General features: G+C 35.4%; 1 protein-coding gene across 1 annotated transcript in view; it reads right to left on the bottom strand.

The window, feature by feature from the left end:
- SEMA3C (semaphorin 3C) overlaps positions 1-20,315 on the bottom strand; it is a 212,177-nt gene that overhangs the window by 58,365 nt on the left and 133,497 nt on the right. The window contains exons 6-11 of the mRNA XM_040260730.1: positions 16,480-16,570; positions 12,312-12,431; positions 10,789-10,931; positions 6,432-6,546; positions 3,814-3,883; positions 2,805-2,949 (exon numbers count right to left, since the gene is read on the bottom strand). Of these exons, the coding sequence (XP_040116664.1) occupies positions 2,805-2,949; positions 3,814-3,883; positions 6,432-6,546; positions 10,789-10,931; positions 12,312-12,431; positions 16,480-16,570 (684 nt within the window). The remainder of the gene's footprint in view (positions 1-2,804; positions 2,950-3,813; positions 3,884-6,431; positions 6,547-10,788; positions 10,932-12,311; positions 12,432-16,479; positions 16,571-20,315) is intronic.

Raw genomic sequence — 20,315 nt, 5'->3', positions numbered from 1 at the left:
AACAACCAGAAGATGCATGCAATTGACAAAAGTGTCAGCAAAAAAGTTTCTCTTTTTCTTGTATTAACTATGTAGATCATACATTTTCTGTGTTCTTCTGCTGCACCAGGTTGTAGATCTATTCAAAGCACAGTGAATGAAGCAGATGGTTCTGGTCCACTTATAAACAGATGTTAAAACTGATCATTTTCATGAGGTTCTGCTTTAACAGAATGGGGTAAGCAAACACAGTCACAGTCTTCTACAGAAGCTTATACACGTTGCATCAGAATAATGTTATATGTTAGCTCAGCCACAGAGAGAATCTGCAGTCTTTGGCTGCCCTTTGCAAATACCAAAGGTGTCCTGTTTCTTCCACAAACTTGTATTACTTATGGAAAAACATTATGACACAATTGGCAGGCTTCTTTCTACTGACTTGGGCTTGCTGGTTGGGACAGTTTGCTAACACAGCTATCAACCCTGGTTTACAAGAAGCACCTACAGGGAACATTAGAATGAGGGTATCAGATTTCTGCTAGTGTCATTTCTTTAAGAATCCAGTCATACAGTTGAGGTTGACCCAGCAACTGGACTACATAGGGAATTAAAGCATGATGATCATAGTTGATCTTACATTGGGGGGACTTCGGAGGCAACATTCTTAACCCTAGAGAAAAAAGGAATGTTTTTGGTCACTTGGCTGTGAGTCTTCTGGCTACATGAATGGATATTAAACCTTAAAAACCTAGGAAAGAGACATATGCAGACCGCTCTGAGTCAGAGAGCTGACTTCATGGTGTTTTGCTCAGTAAAGGGTGGAGGGACTGAATCTTCAGGAAGGTATGCTTTTCCAGAAGGAGTTCCAGAGGTTATTCCTCCACCCAGCCTTTTTTATTCTCTAAGGATCACTCATCTGACAACTTTTTTTATTTAAAGGAGCTGCTGTGATCTCAACACCAGATGTAAGCAACCACATTATAGAAATATGTCTCAAGCACTGACAGCTCACTCCCTTTTTTCACAGAGTCTGCTCCAGATGTGCCACTAAGCCCTGGCTTATTTCACACTGCTTTGGAAGAGGAAAAAGGGTTATGCTTAGGAGCTCAGAAATAATGCAAAGTGGGACTGTTAGCAGAATCTTCTAATTTGGCAGTGGTTTACATGCTTTACTGAAAAGGAATTATCTACTCTTATGTTTTATGTACAATAGAAGTTTGACATGAATGTTTTTCTCACTGTCATTCTCAGAGTCTTTTTGAGCTGCCATTGGGTGAAGAGTCTTATGAGGCACTGTGGGACCAAGGTGGGTGGTTTTCTTCAGGGGAAAAAAAAACCTAATTAGTAACATCATCAGTTTCCATGAGGCAGGACTCCATCCATGACTGATTTCAAATTGCTACTATGATTTCTTTGACTGAGATGAGGTGAATGCAGTCTCTTCTTGCCGGTCAGGTACAAGCTGACTCCAGTACTCATAGAGCTCTGAGGCCTCAAACCGTTATTTACTTGGCATGGCTCTCCTTTATGTGTTTCTGAGGTATTTATCTTAAGGATTTATGGGAGAAGATGGAATTTTATTCAGTTTACAAACCAACTGCTCCTGTATTCATCCCACATGTATTTTGTTCAATAGAATCACTGATGAAAACAAATGCAACCACAACCATCTCTTAACTTTCTGACTTAAGATGAAACAGTGACTTGATCCAATTCAAATAGCAAGTCATTCTCAAAAATATGACATATCTTTGGATACATTATCAGTGAATAACTTGAAAATACATGAACTACGTTCAATGAAATAATGTGAGCCTTGAGTCATGATGGATTTTGAAAGTTATTCAGCTTCCCCTTCTTTTATATAATTTTCTCTGCAGGGGATCTTCCTGACCCAGGGATTGAACCCACGTCTCCTGCATTGCAGGCAGATTCTTTACTGTCTGAGCCACCGTGGTCTTCCCAGGTGGATCCCCTGGAGAAGGAAATGGCAACCCACATCCGGATTCTGGCCTGAAGAATTCCATGTAGCCTGGTGGACTACAGTCCATGTGATCCGAGTTAGACATGACTTACCACGTGCACGTGTGTGTACACACACACACGCACACACACATTAAAACTATGACCACTGTCCTGGAAAAACTCAGTTCCAATCTGCCAGTGCACTGCCTATACCTTGAGCTGGAAAAGGTAGTTTTCAATCTACCCCTTAATAGAACAATGCTTCAAGACATGTTTATATTTGAATAACTCAAAACTTTTTCTTTGAATTATAACCTCACTTTCATTGTCATTATTTGCTCACAAATACCATTTTATTTCCTTGAGAAATATACAATACATAATTTTTAACTAAATATATTCCTAAAATTGAAATAGCTTTGCAGATTGATTACTAAATTAATTCTCACATGAGGATAATTTCATTAAAATAGATGAGATTTCTTAATATAAGAAAAATTGAGAAAAGCAATTTGAATTCAAATTAGTAGACTGCCTCCAAAATGTTACTATTTTCCAAGCTATAGTTTCTATGCCATTAAAATTAGGAAAATATCTCTTCCCTATCTAACATATCCAGCTGTCTTAAAATATAAATGAGATTTTATTATTAATATCAAGAGCATTTAGAAAAAAATTGTATAGAATTCTATAATATGCATATTTGTAAAATCCCAAGTATAAGAACTCATCCAGTGAAACATTATAATGAGTATACCAGTAGGTCTATGTTTGTATTTAATTAACATCAACATGATATTCATTTCTCAGTAAATCTTTTTAAAAAGTAAAGTAATGAAGAAAATTTGCTGGATACTTACAGTTCCAGGGCGAGGATACGGAATTCTCCCCTGGTAGGAAATCAGCTGATGATTGGGCCCTTCTTTGTGTGCAAAAGGCCCATTAAACACAGTCTGTATATCAGAGAAATGATACACACATACTGCTGATCCTTTAAAAACTGAGCTGAAAAAAAAGAAAACAGAAAAATATTAATTTTACTATTTCCTCAATTTTAAAGTGACTGTTTTGTTCATAATGTTGTGCACCTGAAATCATCACAACATTGTTAATCGACTATGTGTGCTCAGTGGCTTCAGTAGTGTCTGCTTCTTTGTGATCCCATGGACCACAGCCCACCAGGCTCTTCTGTCCATGGGGTTCTCCAAACAAGAATATTGGAGTGGGTTGCCATTTCCTCCCTCCAGGGGATCTTCCAACCCGGGGACTGAGCCCATGTCTCCTCAGTCTCCCATTTTGCAGGTGGATTCTTTACCACCGAGCCACCGGGAAAGCCCAATTGCAGTGTAAAATGAACAGTTAAAAATAAATAAATAAATTTATATACAACTTAAAAATAAATGGCAAAATCAATGATAAAAAGTTGAATGTTATGGTACACAAGTTAAGCAAAAAAACTTTTGAAATAGCCATTGATATAAAAAGCATTAAGACATTTATTTACAGTCATCCATGAACGTAGTAGACATTAAGTTATAAAAAAGGACTCAACAAATCTGGCCCAAAATATAGAACAAATCAAAGTAATTTTTAACTGGCTTGTCTTGACACCAAAAAAAGAACTGATGATTTATTAAAAAATATGATTTGAATTCTAAGTCTCTATTGATACAGCCTATCATAATTTAACTCACAAAATAAATCTTATTGATAAGGGAACACTCTATCTCCTTGTCTTAAGATTATTTTAATGTAAAAGTGCTCTTATAATATCCTAAATAATTAAAGAGTTGAAAGAATGTTTTATAATTACTATTACTCAATAAAGGTTATTGCTTAACTCATACAATTCATTTGTTTAATAATTACCTTGATGTTGTAAAAATGCCATACACTAGTGTTGTCCTTGGGTTATCCATTTCCAGCAGAAATACATCCTCTGTAAGAGGGAAAAATAATTTTTTAAAGTTTCCAAATATTTAAAAACTTTACCCTAAGAGAACAATTTCAACTATGAAAAGTATTATTCAGAAAGATATTCCTGCAGCATTTTTATAATTTGACAGGAACTAAAAGATGAGCACTTGGTAAAATAAATAAAATATTCAGTTCAGTCGCTCAGTCGTGTCTGACTCTTTGCAACCCCATGGACTGCAGCACGCCAGGCTTCCCTGTCCATCACCAACTCCTAGAGCTTACTCAAATTCATGTCCATTGAGTCAGTGATGCCATCCAACCATCTCATCCTCTGTTGTCCCCTTCTCCTCCTGCCTTCAATCTTTCCCAGCATCAGGGTCTTTTCCAAGGAGTCAGTCCTTCACATCAGGTGGCCAAAGTACCGGAGTTTCAGCTTCAGCATCCATCCTTCCGGTGAATATTCAGGATTGATTTCCTTCAGGATTGACTGGTTTGATCTTCTTGTTGTCCAAGGGACTCTCAAGAGTCTTGCCCAACACCACAGTTCAAAAGCATTAATTCTTCAGTGCGCAGCTTTCTTTATAGTCCAACTCTCACATCCATATATGACTACTGGAAAAACTATAGCTTTGACTAGATGGACCTTTGTCGGCAAAGTAATGTTTCTGCTTTTTAATATGCTGTCTAGGTTGGTCATAGCTTTTCTTCCAAGGAGCAAGCGTCTTTTAATTTCATGGCTGCAGTCACCATCTGCAGTGATTTTGGAGCCCCCCAAAATAAAGTCTGTCACCGTTTCCATTGTTTCCCCATCTATTTGCCATGAAGGGATGGGACTGAATGTCATGATCTTAGGTTTCTGAATAAACATTAAAAGAAATTTTGAGGACTATTACCTTATGGAAACCATGTTAATAAAATAATATTAAGTAGAAGAAACTTAACATTATTTAATATGAACTAGACTGAGTGCCTGAACTGAACTGAACTGAAAACCATGTAAACCTTTAAACTATACATCAGAATACAAGAAGATGACCAGTGAGTATTTCTGGTTGACAAACCTACAGAAATTTCTACAGAAATGTTTCTTCTTTTTTTCCTGAAATTTCTAAATATCCTTTAATGATAAAATACTACTTTTTTAATTTAAAAAGTATTACAAATCTCAACTTCTTTTTAACCTAGGGTTAGAATTTGAACATGGAACAAAAGTTTTTCACAATGACTTTATAAAGTAAGACCTTTTGTCTTTCAGTCAAAATTGCTATAATCATTTTAAACTATATGGAGGCAAAGGAAAATTACAGATGGTGAGGTGCAGGTGCAATAAATGACAGAATCTGGGAGTAGATTTCTGATAGCAAATCTCAATAATAACCAATATGTGGATTTAGGGGCCTTTTTGCAAATAACATTCTTTCTGACCAATACAAAGAAAGATGTATTTTTATTCACAATAAATTTAGGACATCTTAACTAATAAAGTAATAACCCCTAGTCTTTCTATATGTAAACAAAGGTTGGCACTGTCTAGCTCTCCCTAAAATAAGGAGAAACTGAAACATTCCAAGTCACTGAAACATAAATATACAATACTTGTAAAGAATTCTGGAGGAAATAGTGACTAGGTTATAACACAAAATCATACTTAAAACTTTTTTCTAGAAAAAACTGAAGTAGAAATTTGTGTTTCTATGATCAACATAATGGCTTTTCAGGAGACCAAGTGTCTATTTTAGTTGTTGTAACTGTTAGAACCATATTTGCACATGAATTTGAGCAAACTCCGGGAGATAGTGGAGGGCAGAGAAGCCCGGTGTGCTGCAGTCCATGAAGTAGCAAAGAGTTGGACTTGATTTAGTGACTAAACAACAACAGAATCATATTATAACACCTTTTTATTACTTACCTCATCGACCATTTTATACTTTAATGAATTAAAGCAAAATAAAAATCATTTCTAAACATAACTTGGTAAACATGATACTATGATATGTACCAAGTTATTCTGGTTAAAAAGAGAATCGTTTGTTGGTAGAAAGGAATCAGATTGTCTGTCCTTATTTGACCTGGAACGTATAACCCTTCTGACGTCGCACATGCTGAGAATATTTGGTCCCAGGGTCACCAAGAAGAACTAAAACTGGAGAATAAGTCTAATTTCCACTCTGACACTTCTCTAACTTTAATTCTCTTCATTAACTGTAGTAAAAATGTATAGCTATATTTTCATGCAAATTGATTTTAAACTAGAATATCCGAATTCAAACATATATGAAATACACAACCATTTTTAAAAAGCACAAGCATATAATTACTTATATATAAATTATACAAGTACTTCTCTCTGTCAGTATCTATGACACATATACAAAGACACATACAGAACATACTGATCTATATATCACAGTGGATTCAACGAACTATATATTTCAGCAGTGCACTTAGGGGTAAGAAAGATTTAAAAACTACTTCAGGAAATTCATGAGTAGTACCCAGATCATTAATTCAGAATTGTAAACTTTACAAACTCTCTTTCAAAAGCATTTTTAAATCTCACATTTATGTACCTAATTCATCAAAGTGTGTCTCTGGGCCATCTTCATCAGTTACTGAGCATACCAGCCTCGCTTTTAAGAAAGTAGTCCACTTGTTGACAAGGCTACGCAGTCCACCGGTGTCATTCTGAAATCATTTTGAAAACATATTTCAGACTGCTTAAATAAACATTGAAATGTATTTAAAGTTGAATTTGGATTCTTATTATTTGGGGATTTGTTATAATCTGAAGGATGGAAATGTTAACCAAATCTGCATATCAATAAGGAGGAATAGTTGTTATATGCTGCTGCTGCTGCTAAGTCACTTCAGTCTTGTCCAACTCTGTGTGACCCCACAGACGGCAGCCCACCAGGCTCCCTCGTCCCTGGGATTCTCCAGGCAAGACCCTGGAGTGGGTTGCCATTTCCTTCTCCAATGCATGAACGTGAAAAGTGAAAGTGAAGTTGCTCAGTCGTGTCCGACTCTTTGCGACCCCATGGACTGCAGCCCACCAGGATCCTCCATCCATGGGATCTTCCAGGCAAGAGCACAGGAGTGGGTTGCCATTGCCTTCTCCAAGTTGATATATAGTAATTAAAAAAAAAATAGTTATACTGTTATTCTTCTATTTTCAGTTCAACTGAAAATGTATCAAAATGAATTGAATAAACACATATACCTCAAAACTTTCTAAATATCTCACAGTCTTCAACACAAACATAAATTAATGAATACAGGGAATCTGGCAGATTCTACAGTAGTCAGGAGAGAGGGTTTCTACTTATGCCAACTAGTTCCCATTACTTCTATTTTCCTGCCTTCATTTCTCTGCATTATTATTTAATTCTTAATATTTCTAATTGGATGATTTATATGCATATTTCTCTGGTGAGGGCAGAGAAAATGGTATTTGGATCATTCACAAATAGTCTCTATTGATAACATTTTTTTCTGTACACCCGGAAGCCTTTTACCTCAGGAGGTGGTCTTACCGCCTTGTTCCAAATGACTGAGAAGCAGATGAGCTCCACAATCAGTGGAATATTGCAGCACTTTAATTATACTACTTGTAACACGGAAGAAACTGAAGTTGAACAGTTTTATGAAGACCTACAAGACCTTTTAGAACTAACACCCAAAAAAGATGTCCTTTTCATTATAGGGGACTGGAATGCAAAAGTAGGAAGTCAAGAAACACCTGGAGTAACAGGAAAATTTGGCCTTGGAATGCGGAATGAAGCAGGGCAAAGACTAATAAGAGTTTTGCCAAGAAAATGCACTGGTCATAGCAAATACCCACTTCCAACAACAGGAGAGAAGACTCTACACATGGACATCACCAGATGGTCAACATTGAAATCAGATTGATTATATTCTTTGCAGCCAAAGATGGAGAAGCTCTATACAGTCAACAAAAACAAGACCAGGAGCTGACTGTGGCTCAGATCATGAACTCCTTATTACCAAATTCAGACTCAAATTGAAGAAAGTAAGGAAAACCGCTAGACCATTCAGGGATGACCTAAATCAAATCCCTTATGATTATACAGTGGAAGTGAGAAATAGATGTAAGGGCCTAGATCTGATAGATAGAGTGCCTGATGAACTATGGAATGAGGTTCGTGACATTGTACAGGAGACAGGGATCAAGACCATCCCCATGGAAAAGAAATGCAAAAAAGCAAAATGGCTGTCTGGGGAGGCCTTACAAATAGCTGTGAAAAGAAGAGAGGTGAAAAGCAAAGGAGAAAAGGATGGATATAAGCATCTGAATGCATAGTTCCAAAGAATAACAAGAAGAGATAAGAAAGCCTTCCTCAGCAATCAATGCAAAGAAATAGAGGAAAACAACAGGATGGGAAAGACTAGAGATCTCTTCAAGAAAATTAGAGATACCAAGGGAACATTTCAGGCAAAGATGGGCTCGAGAAAGGACAGAAATGGTATGGACCTAACAGAAGCAGAAGATATTAAGAAGAGGTGGCAAGAATATACAGAAGAACTGTACAAAAAAGATCTTCACGACCCAGATAATCACGATGATGTGATTATCTAATCTAGAGCCAGACATCTTGGAATGTGAAGTCAAGTGGGCCTTAGAAAGCATCACTATGAACAAAGCTAGTGGAGGTGATGGAATTCCAGTTGAGCTGTTTCATATCCTGAAAGATGATGCTGTGAAAGTGCTGCCCTCAACCTGCCAGCAAATTTGGAAAGCTCAGCAGTGGCCACAGGACTGGAAAAGGTCAGTTTTCATTCCAATCCCAAAGAAAGGCAATGCCAAAGAATGCTCAAACTACCGCACAATTGCACTCATCTCACATGCTAGTAAAGTAATGCTCAAAATTCTCCAAGCCAGGCTTCAGCAATACCTGAACTGTGAACTCCCTGATGTTGAAGCTGGTTTTAGAAAAGGCAGAGGAATCAGAGATCAAATTGCCAACATCTGCTGGATCATGGAAAAAGCAAGAGATTTCCAGAAAAACATCTATTTCTGCTTTATTGACTATGTGAAAGCCTTTGACTGTGTGGATCACAATAAACTGTGGAAAATTCTGAAAGAGATGGGAATACCAGATCACCTAACCTGCCTCTTGAGAAATCTGTATGCAGGTCAGGAAGCAACAGTTAGCACTGGACATGGAACAACAGACTGGTTCCAAATAGGAAAAGGAGTACATCAAGGCTGTATACTGTCACCCTGCTTATTTAACTTATATGCAGAGGACATCATAAGAAATGCTGGACTGGAAGAAACACAAGCTGGAATCAAGATTGCCGAGAGAAATATCAATAACTTCAGATATGCAGATGACACCACCCTTATGGTAGAAAGTGAAGAGGAACTAAAAAGCTTCTTGATCAAAGTGAAAGAGGAGAGTGAAAAAGTTGGCTTAAAGCTCAACATTCAGAAAACGAAGATCATGACATCTGGTCCTATCACTTCATGGGAAATAGATGGAGAAACAGGAGAAACCGTGTCAGACTTTTATTTTTTGGGGCTCCAAAATCACTGCAGATGGTGATTGCAGCCATGAAATTAAAAGACGCTTACTCCTTGGAAGAAAAGTTATGACCAACCTAGACAGTATATTCAAAAGCAGAGATATTACTTTGCCGACTAAGGTCCGTCTAGTCAAGGCTATGGTTTTTCCATTGGTCATGTATGGATGTGAGAGTTGGACTGTGAAGAAGGCTGAGCGCTGAAGAATTGATGCTTTTGAACTGTGGTGTTGGAGAAGACTCTTGAGAGTCCCTTGGACTGCAAGGAGATCCAACCAGTCCATTCTAAAGGAGATCAGTCCTGGGTATTCTTTGGAAGGAATGATGCTAAAGCTGAAACTCCAATACTCTGGCCACCTCATGTGAAGAGTTGACTCATTGGAAAAGACTCTGATGCTGGGAGGGATTGGGGGCAGGAGAAGGGGATGACAGAGGATGAGATGGCTGGATGGCATCACTGACTCGATGGATGTGAGTCTGAGTGAACTCTGGGAGTTGGTGATCGACAGGGAGGCCTGGCGTGCTGCGATTCATGGGGTCGCAAAGAGTCAGACACGACTGAGCGAATGAACTGAACTGAACTGAACTGAAACATTAAATGCTTTAAGAAATGCTTGTGTACAAAAGATGCTAATCATAAATACATCAGGATAAGCCTGTAATAAATACTCCGATGTGAGAAGACATCATGCGTTTTGAGTCGTGGGCTTCCCAGGTACCTCAGTGGTAAAGAACCTGTCTGCCAACACAGGAGACTAGAGTTTGATCCCTGGGTGGGGAAGATCCCTTTGAGAAGGGAATGGCTACCCACTCCAGTATTCTTGCCTGGGAAATTCCAGGTACAGAGGAGCCTGGCTATAGTCCATAGGGTCACAAAAGGGTTGTACATGACTTAGCAAGTAAACAACAGCAACATGTATACTCACTGTTGATTAACAAGAACATTTTGATCACTGTTTGTAATTAGAACTGTATTTTAATTAAGCATTTCTTAATTTCACTATTATAGACAATTCTTCAATATTTGTCTTTTACTGTTGTTTTGCTGTATTCAGAAGAACTGCTCTATTTCTTTCTATAGTATACAATTTAGCAATTTGTTTTTAACACTAATACATTAGATGCAAAAGCAAAATTAATAAAAACTGCTAATTTTTATTAAACCATGACAAATTTCCTTGGATTGATTTTTTACTGAAATAGTATGCTTATCTCATATGACTAATGTGAAAAACACATTAAGTCTAAATGTATGCTTTTAATATTTTATTAATTGGTAATAGTAGATAATGAAACGTAGGAAGATAAACTTTTGGAAAAAGAAAATGTGTTTATAAAACATGAATTTCTTACTCTTCCAATTAGAACAACTTTAATACTTACCGGACATATTCTAGCAATCATGGAATGAATCTGTTTTGTACTTCTGCTATTGTCAGCCAGTTTCTCTTTGAAGAAGAAATACACCTTAGCATCGTTTGGATCAGTGCCATCTGGTATGACATGTGCATCCACAAACATAGGTTCTAGAAAAAAATACAAAGATGATATATAGTCATGATGAAAACCCTTCTGCTCTCCATCCATGTAGACCACAGACATGTGCTTTCTCCATCTTTGGTATAAAGGAACAATTCAACATTCATAGGCAAAAAGTCTAAAAGCAATTAATTATATTCACTAAACATATTGCATTTGGAATGTCAAGTGCCACAAAGTACAGCTATAACATTATAGCTTAAACTATTTTCCTCTGTCTGCAATACATTCTGAAAGTACAGTAATTGCAAAATTTGTGCCTTGATGAGTTTTAAAAAATTGAAGTTTTCTACCAGCTATTTCCCGTGGGATCTGATAGCCATTTCACAGAAAAAAAAAGTTTGTTTTTAAATGTGTGGCTTTCAATCTAGTACATATAAATTGAAATTCACTGAAGCAGAATGGAGAGTTCAGAGTCCAAGATCTGAAAAACACATTTTTCTTAAAATACAGCATGTGAAATGAAGGAGAAACTTTTCAAGACAAAAAATGCAGTCATTTGAAGGCATAGAAGGATTCCTTATTCCAAGAACAAAACAACCTTTAGAATACTCTATTTCCAGATGTACTGGAGGAAAAATTTGAAGAAGTAAATGGACAATCAATGCTTTCTTATGCTGGTCTATCAGTGAAATAGGATGCTCAACTATAGTGATTCATGCTTAACTGTGCAATGTTGAGTGAATTGCCAAATTTAAGGTCAAACTATCCCCAGGGTGAAACGACAAAGATCTTAGCAGTTTCTTCCTCCTCTAAACAACAGCAACTTTTTGGAATTGTACATTAAAGTCAAATGAGGACTTTTCATCATGTGAATTCCATGTGACCCCCCAAAAAACATCTGAATACTGAATATAATAAAATTAGCATACTTATGGTTTCCATAAATTATTGGTCAATTTGTGAAAAAAAATAATATATACCACTTTTATAGCTTTAGAATCTAAGCATAAAACAATTAGGAAGAGCTTCTAAATAAGCCCTACTCATTATATCTGTCATAAATTTTGGAAAAATTTTAGATTTGGCATTAAAATATAAAAGCAGACCAAATGAATAAATGACACTTCATTGTAATATGTTACAATTAAACAACTGGAGAAGATTCTTGTCTATAGGCCCATATGATGAATATCACTGTCATTTTATTATTAATATATCCTATGATAATTCTATAGTTGTTAATAAAGAGTTACAATGTGAAACCTGGATCATTTCATTCATATATTTAGCCTAAATATTTAAAATCACAGAGTACAAAACCGTCACTCATAATTTTTTAACAATTTTAATGTAATTTTCATTATGATATTAAACAAAGTAGTTTAAAGTCTGGTTCTCAAAAAATGGATAAACTGTTATTTTACCACTTAGCCATTTGGAATTGTGTTGATCAGTTCTGACTGCATTCCTCTTGGTTAAACTTCGAAAAATAGCTGCATCTGTCCCCATGAAATCTATATACATTCCAGAGAAAAGCTCTTCATCTATAAAAAAGCAAATGTCAACAAAATTAAAAACAAATCAAATGTTTTAAAGGGTATTTTAAAAATCTGCTTATTAGATCATGACATATATTACAGAGTATTTAAGTGTTTAAGTTGCTAATTGCTTTCCATTGTCCACCAAATAAAATAATTTGGATAAAGTTTAATCTGGTCTCATATATCATGAACAAAACAACATTTCCTATATAGAGATAAAATTCCTCTGCCTGACTTAGCTAAACTAAATACCTATGTTCATATAGTGTGTATCAGTAATGGCAGAAATAATATATAAATTAAAAGAAAGAAATGACTGACTTATTACTTGTTTAATAAGTAAAAACATATTCTAAGAATCAGAAAACTTGATTTCCAATTCTGGCAGGAATTAACAAACTGGAAGTTAGGGATAAATCATTTAGCACCCTGAATCTCAATCTTCTATGGGAACTGGATTATGATCAGATAATTCTTGCTGTTTATTAAAAACTCTATGATTAACACAATTTCTTCATTAAAAGTGTATGTTTTGTTCTTTGATGCTAGAAGGTTTCTATAAGGTAAACAAAGTGCTACTTTATCAATTGTAGCACATATTAACATTATGCTAATAATATAATTTTAATAAACCATCTATAGCTTAACATATTAACTCATATAAAATAAAATTTAAAGACGAGAAAAAAGATATTTTAAGATTGAACTAATTTATCATTTTTATTGACAAAAATAAGATATCCTAATCTGTATGTGCATAGCATTTGACATTTTGCTTCTTTGTTAACATCTACATTAATTTTTAGTCTAGTAAGGAGAGTAAATAGCAAATTGGGATGTGTGACTTTTTTGTACAAAACAATAGTTAAGTTGAAAAAATAATAAAGTTTATCAGGTCTGGCCCACTGACCTACCAAGCATCTGATGTTCTAGAATTACTCCCCTGGCCACTTCAGATTGTGGTCATTTTGACAGAACTGAAACATTTTAAAGCACTCTAAGCTCACTGTTTAGTAATAAGCAATCCCAGTTGGATTAGGATAGAATGAAGAATGGAATGTTTTCAATATGTGCTCACCAGGTCACAAACTGGACCCCTACCAGTTAGCAAGTGGGTATGTCAGGCATTGTGTTGCCTTTTCTGCTTCCTAGTAGAGAGCTGAAGTCCATGGGAACAGATTATAGGGAGACAATGAAAAAAAAGTTGTATGAAAGGATTTTGAGCAATTAAGTTTCTTTACAATTTGGTGAACATTTGTGAAGCATCTATGCAAGTATTCTGTAGATACAATGATTGTTAAATTGAGATAACTTTGTAATTATTTCACAGCTTTGTTATACCCAATTATGCCCCCAAAGAGTAGGTTATACATTTCTTATATTCAATAGATTTATTAGCACAGCTCTGAATTATAATCTCATATCCGTTTACAGGAAGAAAAAAAAAAAGGACACTCAGGATGGTTTATTGTGGAGAGGACTGATTCTAATCCTATTGCACACCACTTTTTAGCTTTGTCTTAAAAGGGCTTCCCTGGTGGCTCAGTGGTAAAGAATCTACCTGCCAATGCAGGAGATTTGGGTTTGATCCCTGGGTTGGGAAGATTTCTTGGAAAAGGAAATGGCAACCTACAGCAGTATTCTTGTGTGGGAAATCCCATTGACAGAGGAGCCTCAAGGGTTACAATCAATGGGGTCATAAAAGAGTCAGACATAACTAAGTGACTAAACAATAAACATTACAAAAGAATTAGATGGCTGATCTGTGTAGTACGGCAGAAGCCAATACAACATTGTAAAGCAACTTTCCTCCAATTAAAAATAAAGAAATAAAAATGATAAGATTATTTAAAAAGAGTTAGATGGTTAATTGGCTTCATTTCCTGTCATAAATTCTCAGTAACTTTAACAGCAAGTTAAAATAATAAAGTTTCTGCTTTATTTTGTGTAAGAAATAGTTAATTAACGTCACTTTGGAAATAATTTTGTTTAAGAGTAGAAAATTTTTTTCAAAGATAAACTTGCTTCTTTTAAACTTTAATCCAAAAATATTTTGATTTCCAGTTGTACTTCCACTGACTAAAAAATATCTCAAGAGGTTTTGGATAGCTTCCTTAATAAGAGATGTCATCTGACTTCGATGTGCTACAACAATTACTAAAAATAGGAAAAGAACACTAGTGCATTGGGCCAGATGCCGTGCTATATTGTGAAATTTGAAATTCTTCTAATTCTCAACATTTCTTGGCACTTTAATATTTTAACCAAATTATATAGTGCATTGCAATTGAACAGAAATAATAAAACATCAAATGGCAAAGTGAGATGGTTACACAAAGAAATGCACAATATTGGAGATGACATCACAGAGATAATCAATGGAATAAATAAAATGGTAAATACAAGGTTATAAAGCTTCATGCTCTTTTTAGTTTCAGCTAAGTTAAGCAAATTGTTTAATGATTTCCTTTGATCGTAAGAATCTTATTAACCAAAATGTTAAAAAGTATAGTATAAGAATGCGAGCCTAGGAATCAAAGTCTCAGGTCTTTGAAAAATGAAGACTAATTATTATCTTCGTTTTGTAAAATGAATCCAATTCGCTAAGGGCAAAGCTATGACATGACTTATCATAGTTTAGCAGAAAAATTTATAAGGCCTTGTTTTAACTCTTTTTTGTCTTAAATAATACTTGATGAGATAAAATTTCTAGTATCAGTGTTAACAATAATTTTGAATTTCTAAGTTTAGAAATTCATAGCATTTAACTTGAAATAAGTGAAAACTTTTTATATTTATCTAGTAGTATACAAATCATAGTTTCTAAAGACAAATACTTTCTGAGACATTGCTTCTATTAAATAGTGTTTAGTTACTTATTTGAAAATACTCTGCATCAGACTTAACTATATATCCTGTAGTTTCAAAGCTTTCTAATTTTTTGTCCTAATGATACACTTTCATTTCCTCCCTGACCAATCTGAATGACTTTATGGAAATAATTTACTAGATAATTTCCAAGTTCACATTTTAGTCAATGCTGGAGTACTTATCTTAATTTAGTTTCCAGATCTGAGAAAGAAAGATGAGTTGCTTTTTAAAATGAATCAAAGCAAAGTCTGTTGAATATAATAATTATTTTCCCACCTGTTCTTTTGTTAAATGATGTGATTTTACCACTGGCAAAACATAGAGAAACAAAAGGACAAAGTTTTTACTATATAATTGGCATACTGAAATTTAAGATTTGTCTTAGAGTCAACTAATGTTAAGTCAGACATATTCCAGAAGTGTCTTAATTACATATTATAATGTGTCTTAAGACATATTCTAGAGTGTCTTTCAAGTGAGTTATAGATAGGCACTGGTGACTGAGACTCAAGTACATTTGTTTATGATTTGTTTATGTGTGTGGCAGGGAGAAATTGGGCCTGATTCTTAACTGATATAATTAACAAAATCATTTCAGTTCAGTCGCTCAGTTGTGTCCGACTCTCTGTGACCCCATGAATCGCAGCACGCCAGGCCTCCCTGTCCGTCACCAACTCCCGAGGAAATAAAAAAGTGATTTTACTAGTACCTGTTTTTTTGTATGGGAACTTTTAGACATTTCATAGGGAATGTACTTAGCTAACATATGCACTTTGCTATTTCTTCACATGAAAGAAATACCAGTTTTAATTGCTTGTAAAAGATAACTAAAACATCAGAAAAAGAGAATACACAAAATAACAACTACACTGATGTTTACTTCCTAATATATATTGATACATGTATGCATAAGATATTTATTAACATATGTATAGATATTATACACTTTTTAAATGGTTGACTTACTCTAAGAATGACAGTAGTCAGATGAAAAAACACATGGCTATCATTTACTCATGAATATTCTTAGAAATAAGAAATTAGAATTTCTCACAACTTGCTTTCTATTATTTTATTCATGTACTATCATCCACACAACTATTCAAAATGAACATATGGTATAATGTATTTATTTTCTTTAATTTCCTTTTTTAAACCTCCCCTTTTATTTTCCACTTACTGATCATAACAGACACTGTGTTCACATTGGGGTTGAAAGAGCAGCGTCCTTTTCCAGATTCACACTTGGAGTCAATCATGAAAACTTGGTCCTTTATTATAGATAAAATTGAAAATGTAAAAAAAATAAATTGCTTTATCTTAGTTAACCAATTGTTCTTTAGTAAAACAAAGCATCATCATGAATAACACACCTTCTATTTGGTGGCTTATGCCTTCCCAATTTTACTATGTTAAAGTTTTCTTGGCCTATATGAAGAATGAATCTGTAAGTTATAAACTAATCTTAGCAGGTCAAGTTCTCATCCTATTACATTCCCCATAAAGTTAATCCAACAAGTTCTCAAATCAACATCAATAAAAACACTTGGCTTAGAAAAATGGTACAGATAAACCTATTCCAGTGTAAGAATATAGATGCAGATGTGGAGAATGGGCATGCAGACACAGGGGGAAGGGGAGGGTGAAGACAAATTGGGAGCTTGGGATTGACATATATAAATTACCACGTGTAAAAGAGAAAGCTAGTGGGAAACCTGCTCTAGAAGCTCACCTTGGTGCTCGGTGATGACCTAGTGGGTGGGATGGGGGTGAAGTGGGAGGGAGACAAGACGGAGGGGATATATGTCTACTTATAGCTGATTCACTTATTGTACAGCAGAAACTAACATTGTGAAGCAACTATACTAAAAAAAAAAAAAAATCAACACTTGGAAATCAAGGATCATTGTAAACCTGAACTAGATAGGTTGAACGTTGTCCAAAAGAAGAAAACTGTTCACAGAGAAACAATGTGTATAAGGATTATGATACTTTCAAAATAATCAAGATCTTTTTTAAATATAAAATTTTACATTACCACTTTGTTATAGAAAGCATTGTACTAGATTTAACAAAATAATTCATAATTTAGTTAAAAATGCTTCATTTATTCATTCATTTACTTAACAAAAACTTAACAAGCATCTACTATGTGCCCAACACTGACAAAACATTGGGGACAGAGTAAACAAAACAGTCACAAATTCTTACCTGTAGGTAATTTATAAACCAAAGATAGAGAATGGAAATACAGAATATAAAGACAGAAATATAGATCAGTGGAACAAAATAGAAAGCCCAGAGATAAATCCACACACCTATGGACACCTTATCTTTGACAAAGGAGGCAAGAATATACAATGGAGTAAAGACAATCTCTTTAACAAGTGGTGCTGGGAAAACTGGTCAACCACTTGTAAAAGAATGAAACTAGATCACTTTCTAACACCGCACACAAAGATAAATTCAAAATGGATTAAAGATCTAAATGTAAGACCAGAAACTATAAAACTCCTAGAGGAGAACATAGGCAAAACACTCTCCGATATAAACCACAGCAGGATCCTCTATGATCCACCTCCCAGAATTCTGGAAGTAAAAGCAAAAATAAACAAATGGGACCTAATTAAAATTAAAAGCTTCTGCACAACAAAGGAAAACATAAGCAAAGTGAAAAGACAGCCTTCCGAATGGGAGAAAATAATAGCAAATGAAGCAACTGACAAACAACTAATCTCAAAAATATACAAGCAACTCCTGCAGCTCAATTCCAGAAAAATAAACGACCCAATCAAAAAATGGGCCAAAGAACTAAATAGACATTTCTCCAAAGAAGACATACGGATGGCTAACAAACACATGAAAAGATGCTCAACATCACTCATCATTAGAGAAATGCAAATCAAAACCACAATGAGGTACCACTTCACACCAATCAGAATGTCTGCGATCCAAAAATCTACAAGCAATAAATGCTGGAGAGGGTGTGGAGAAAAGGGAACCCTCCTACACTGTTGGTGGGAATGCAAACTAGTACAGCCACTATGGAGAACAGTGTGGAGATTCCTTAAAAAATTGCAAATAGAACTGCCTTATGACCCAGCAATCCCACTGCTGGGCATACACACCGAGGAAACCAGAATTGAAAGAGACACATGTACCCCAGTGTTCATCGCAGCACTGTTTATAATAGCCAGGACATGGAAGCAACCTAGATGTCCATCAGCAGATGAATGGATAAGAAAGCTGTGGTACATATACACAATGGAGTATTACTCAGCCGTTAAAAAGAATACACTTGAATCAGTTCTGATGAGATGGATGAAACTGGAGCTGATTATACAGAGTGAAGTAAGCCAGAAAGAAAAACACCAATACAGTATACTAACACATATATATGGAATTTAGAAAGATGGCAATGATGACCCTGTATGCAGGACAGCAAAAAAGACACAGATGTGTAGAGCGGACTTTTGGACTCAGTGGGAGAGGGAGAGGGTGAGATGATTTGGGAGAATGGCATTGAAACATGTATAATATCATGTAAGAATCAAATCGCCAGTCTACGTCCGATGCAGGATACGGCATGCTTGGGGCTGGTGCACGGGGACGACCCAGAGAGATGTTGTGGGAAGGGGGGTGGGAGGGGGGTTCATGTTTGGGAATGCATGTACACCCATGGTGGATTCATGTCAATGTATGGCAAAACCAATACAGAATTGTAAAGTAAAATAAAAAATAAATAAATACCAAAAAATAAATAAATAAATAAAATAAAAAGAATCAACATGCAAAATATTGAGTATGCTAGATGGTACTCAGTGCTTTGGAGAAAATTTAAGCAGGGAATGGGGGCAGTGGGTTCAATTAGAAATATAATGGTCAGTGTAGGTTCAGTGAGAGGGAGCATTTTGTTTGTATATTTATCTTTTTACTTAAGTAAAGTTAGTAAAAGCTACTACTAAAATTCAAAGAAAAAATGATCACATTGTTGATTGTATTGGATGACGGAAGACCTTAATTATTAAGCTGTTTTCCAAAATTATCCCAAAGAAAATGCAAGCTCAACATTTTTTGAGTATGGAATAAAAGGATCAAAACATTGTTTTAAGAAGATTGGACCTTCTTGGACCTTAAGAAGACTGAGAATGGTTTTAAAAACAGACACTGAATTCAAGAAAATAAATTTGTTTTCAACTCAGTAGTCCAGGAATTAGGGAATAATAATCTGACATGCTAGGATCTCTTGGTTAGGGTAAAGATATGAGAAGATCTGTAAAGTGAAAATAGATAGAGCTGGACAATAACTAATTAGATATAGTTCAAGAAGATGAAGAAAATAAAGTTGATTCTGAAGTTTTCTCTTTAAAGAAAAACTATTTCATTTTTGTTATACTGAGCTTAATGTATTGCAAGAAATCTCTGAGGTAATGGGAAATCATAGCGCTTCAAAAGAGTCACAGTGCTCTAGCCTAGAAAGGTCCTACAACCCAATACTCTTTATGGATTGACTCCAAAGATGAGGAAAATATGGCTTTTCCAAGATCACACACAGATAAATAGTGACAAAAGCAAAATTCAGTCATGTCTGCTTTCCAAGAGGGTATTGTTTATATAATGTTGTTGTTCAGTTGCTAAGTCACATTTGACTCTTTGCAACCCCATGAACTCCAGCACGAAAGGCTTCCCTGTCCTTCACTATCTCACTGAGTTTGTTGAAACTCATGTCCACTGAGTTGGTGATGCCATCCAACCATCTCATTCTCTGCACCCCCTTCTCCTTTTGCCCTCAATCTTTTCCAGCATCAGGGTCTTTTCCAATGAATTGGCTCTTTGCATCAGATAGCTAAAACACTGGAGCTTCAGCTTCAGCATCAGTCCTTCCAATGAACAGTCAGGGTTGATTTCCTTTAGAATTGGCTTGTTTGATGTCTGTGCTGTACAAGCAACTCTCAAGAATCTTCTCCAGCCTGACAATTAGAAAGCATCAATTCTCTGGTGCTCAGTCTTCTTTAT

Source organism: Oryx dammah, unplaced genomic scaffold (genome assembly GCF_014754425.2).
Source record: "Oryx dammah isolate SB20612 unplaced genomic scaffold, SCBI_Odam_1.1 HiC_scaffold_18, whole genome shotgun sequence".
NCBI classification, from domain to species: Eukaryota; Metazoa; Chordata; class Mammalia; order Artiodactyla; family Bovidae; genus Oryx; species Oryx dammah.
This window is presented reverse-complemented; position numbering and strand designations above follow the sequence as displayed.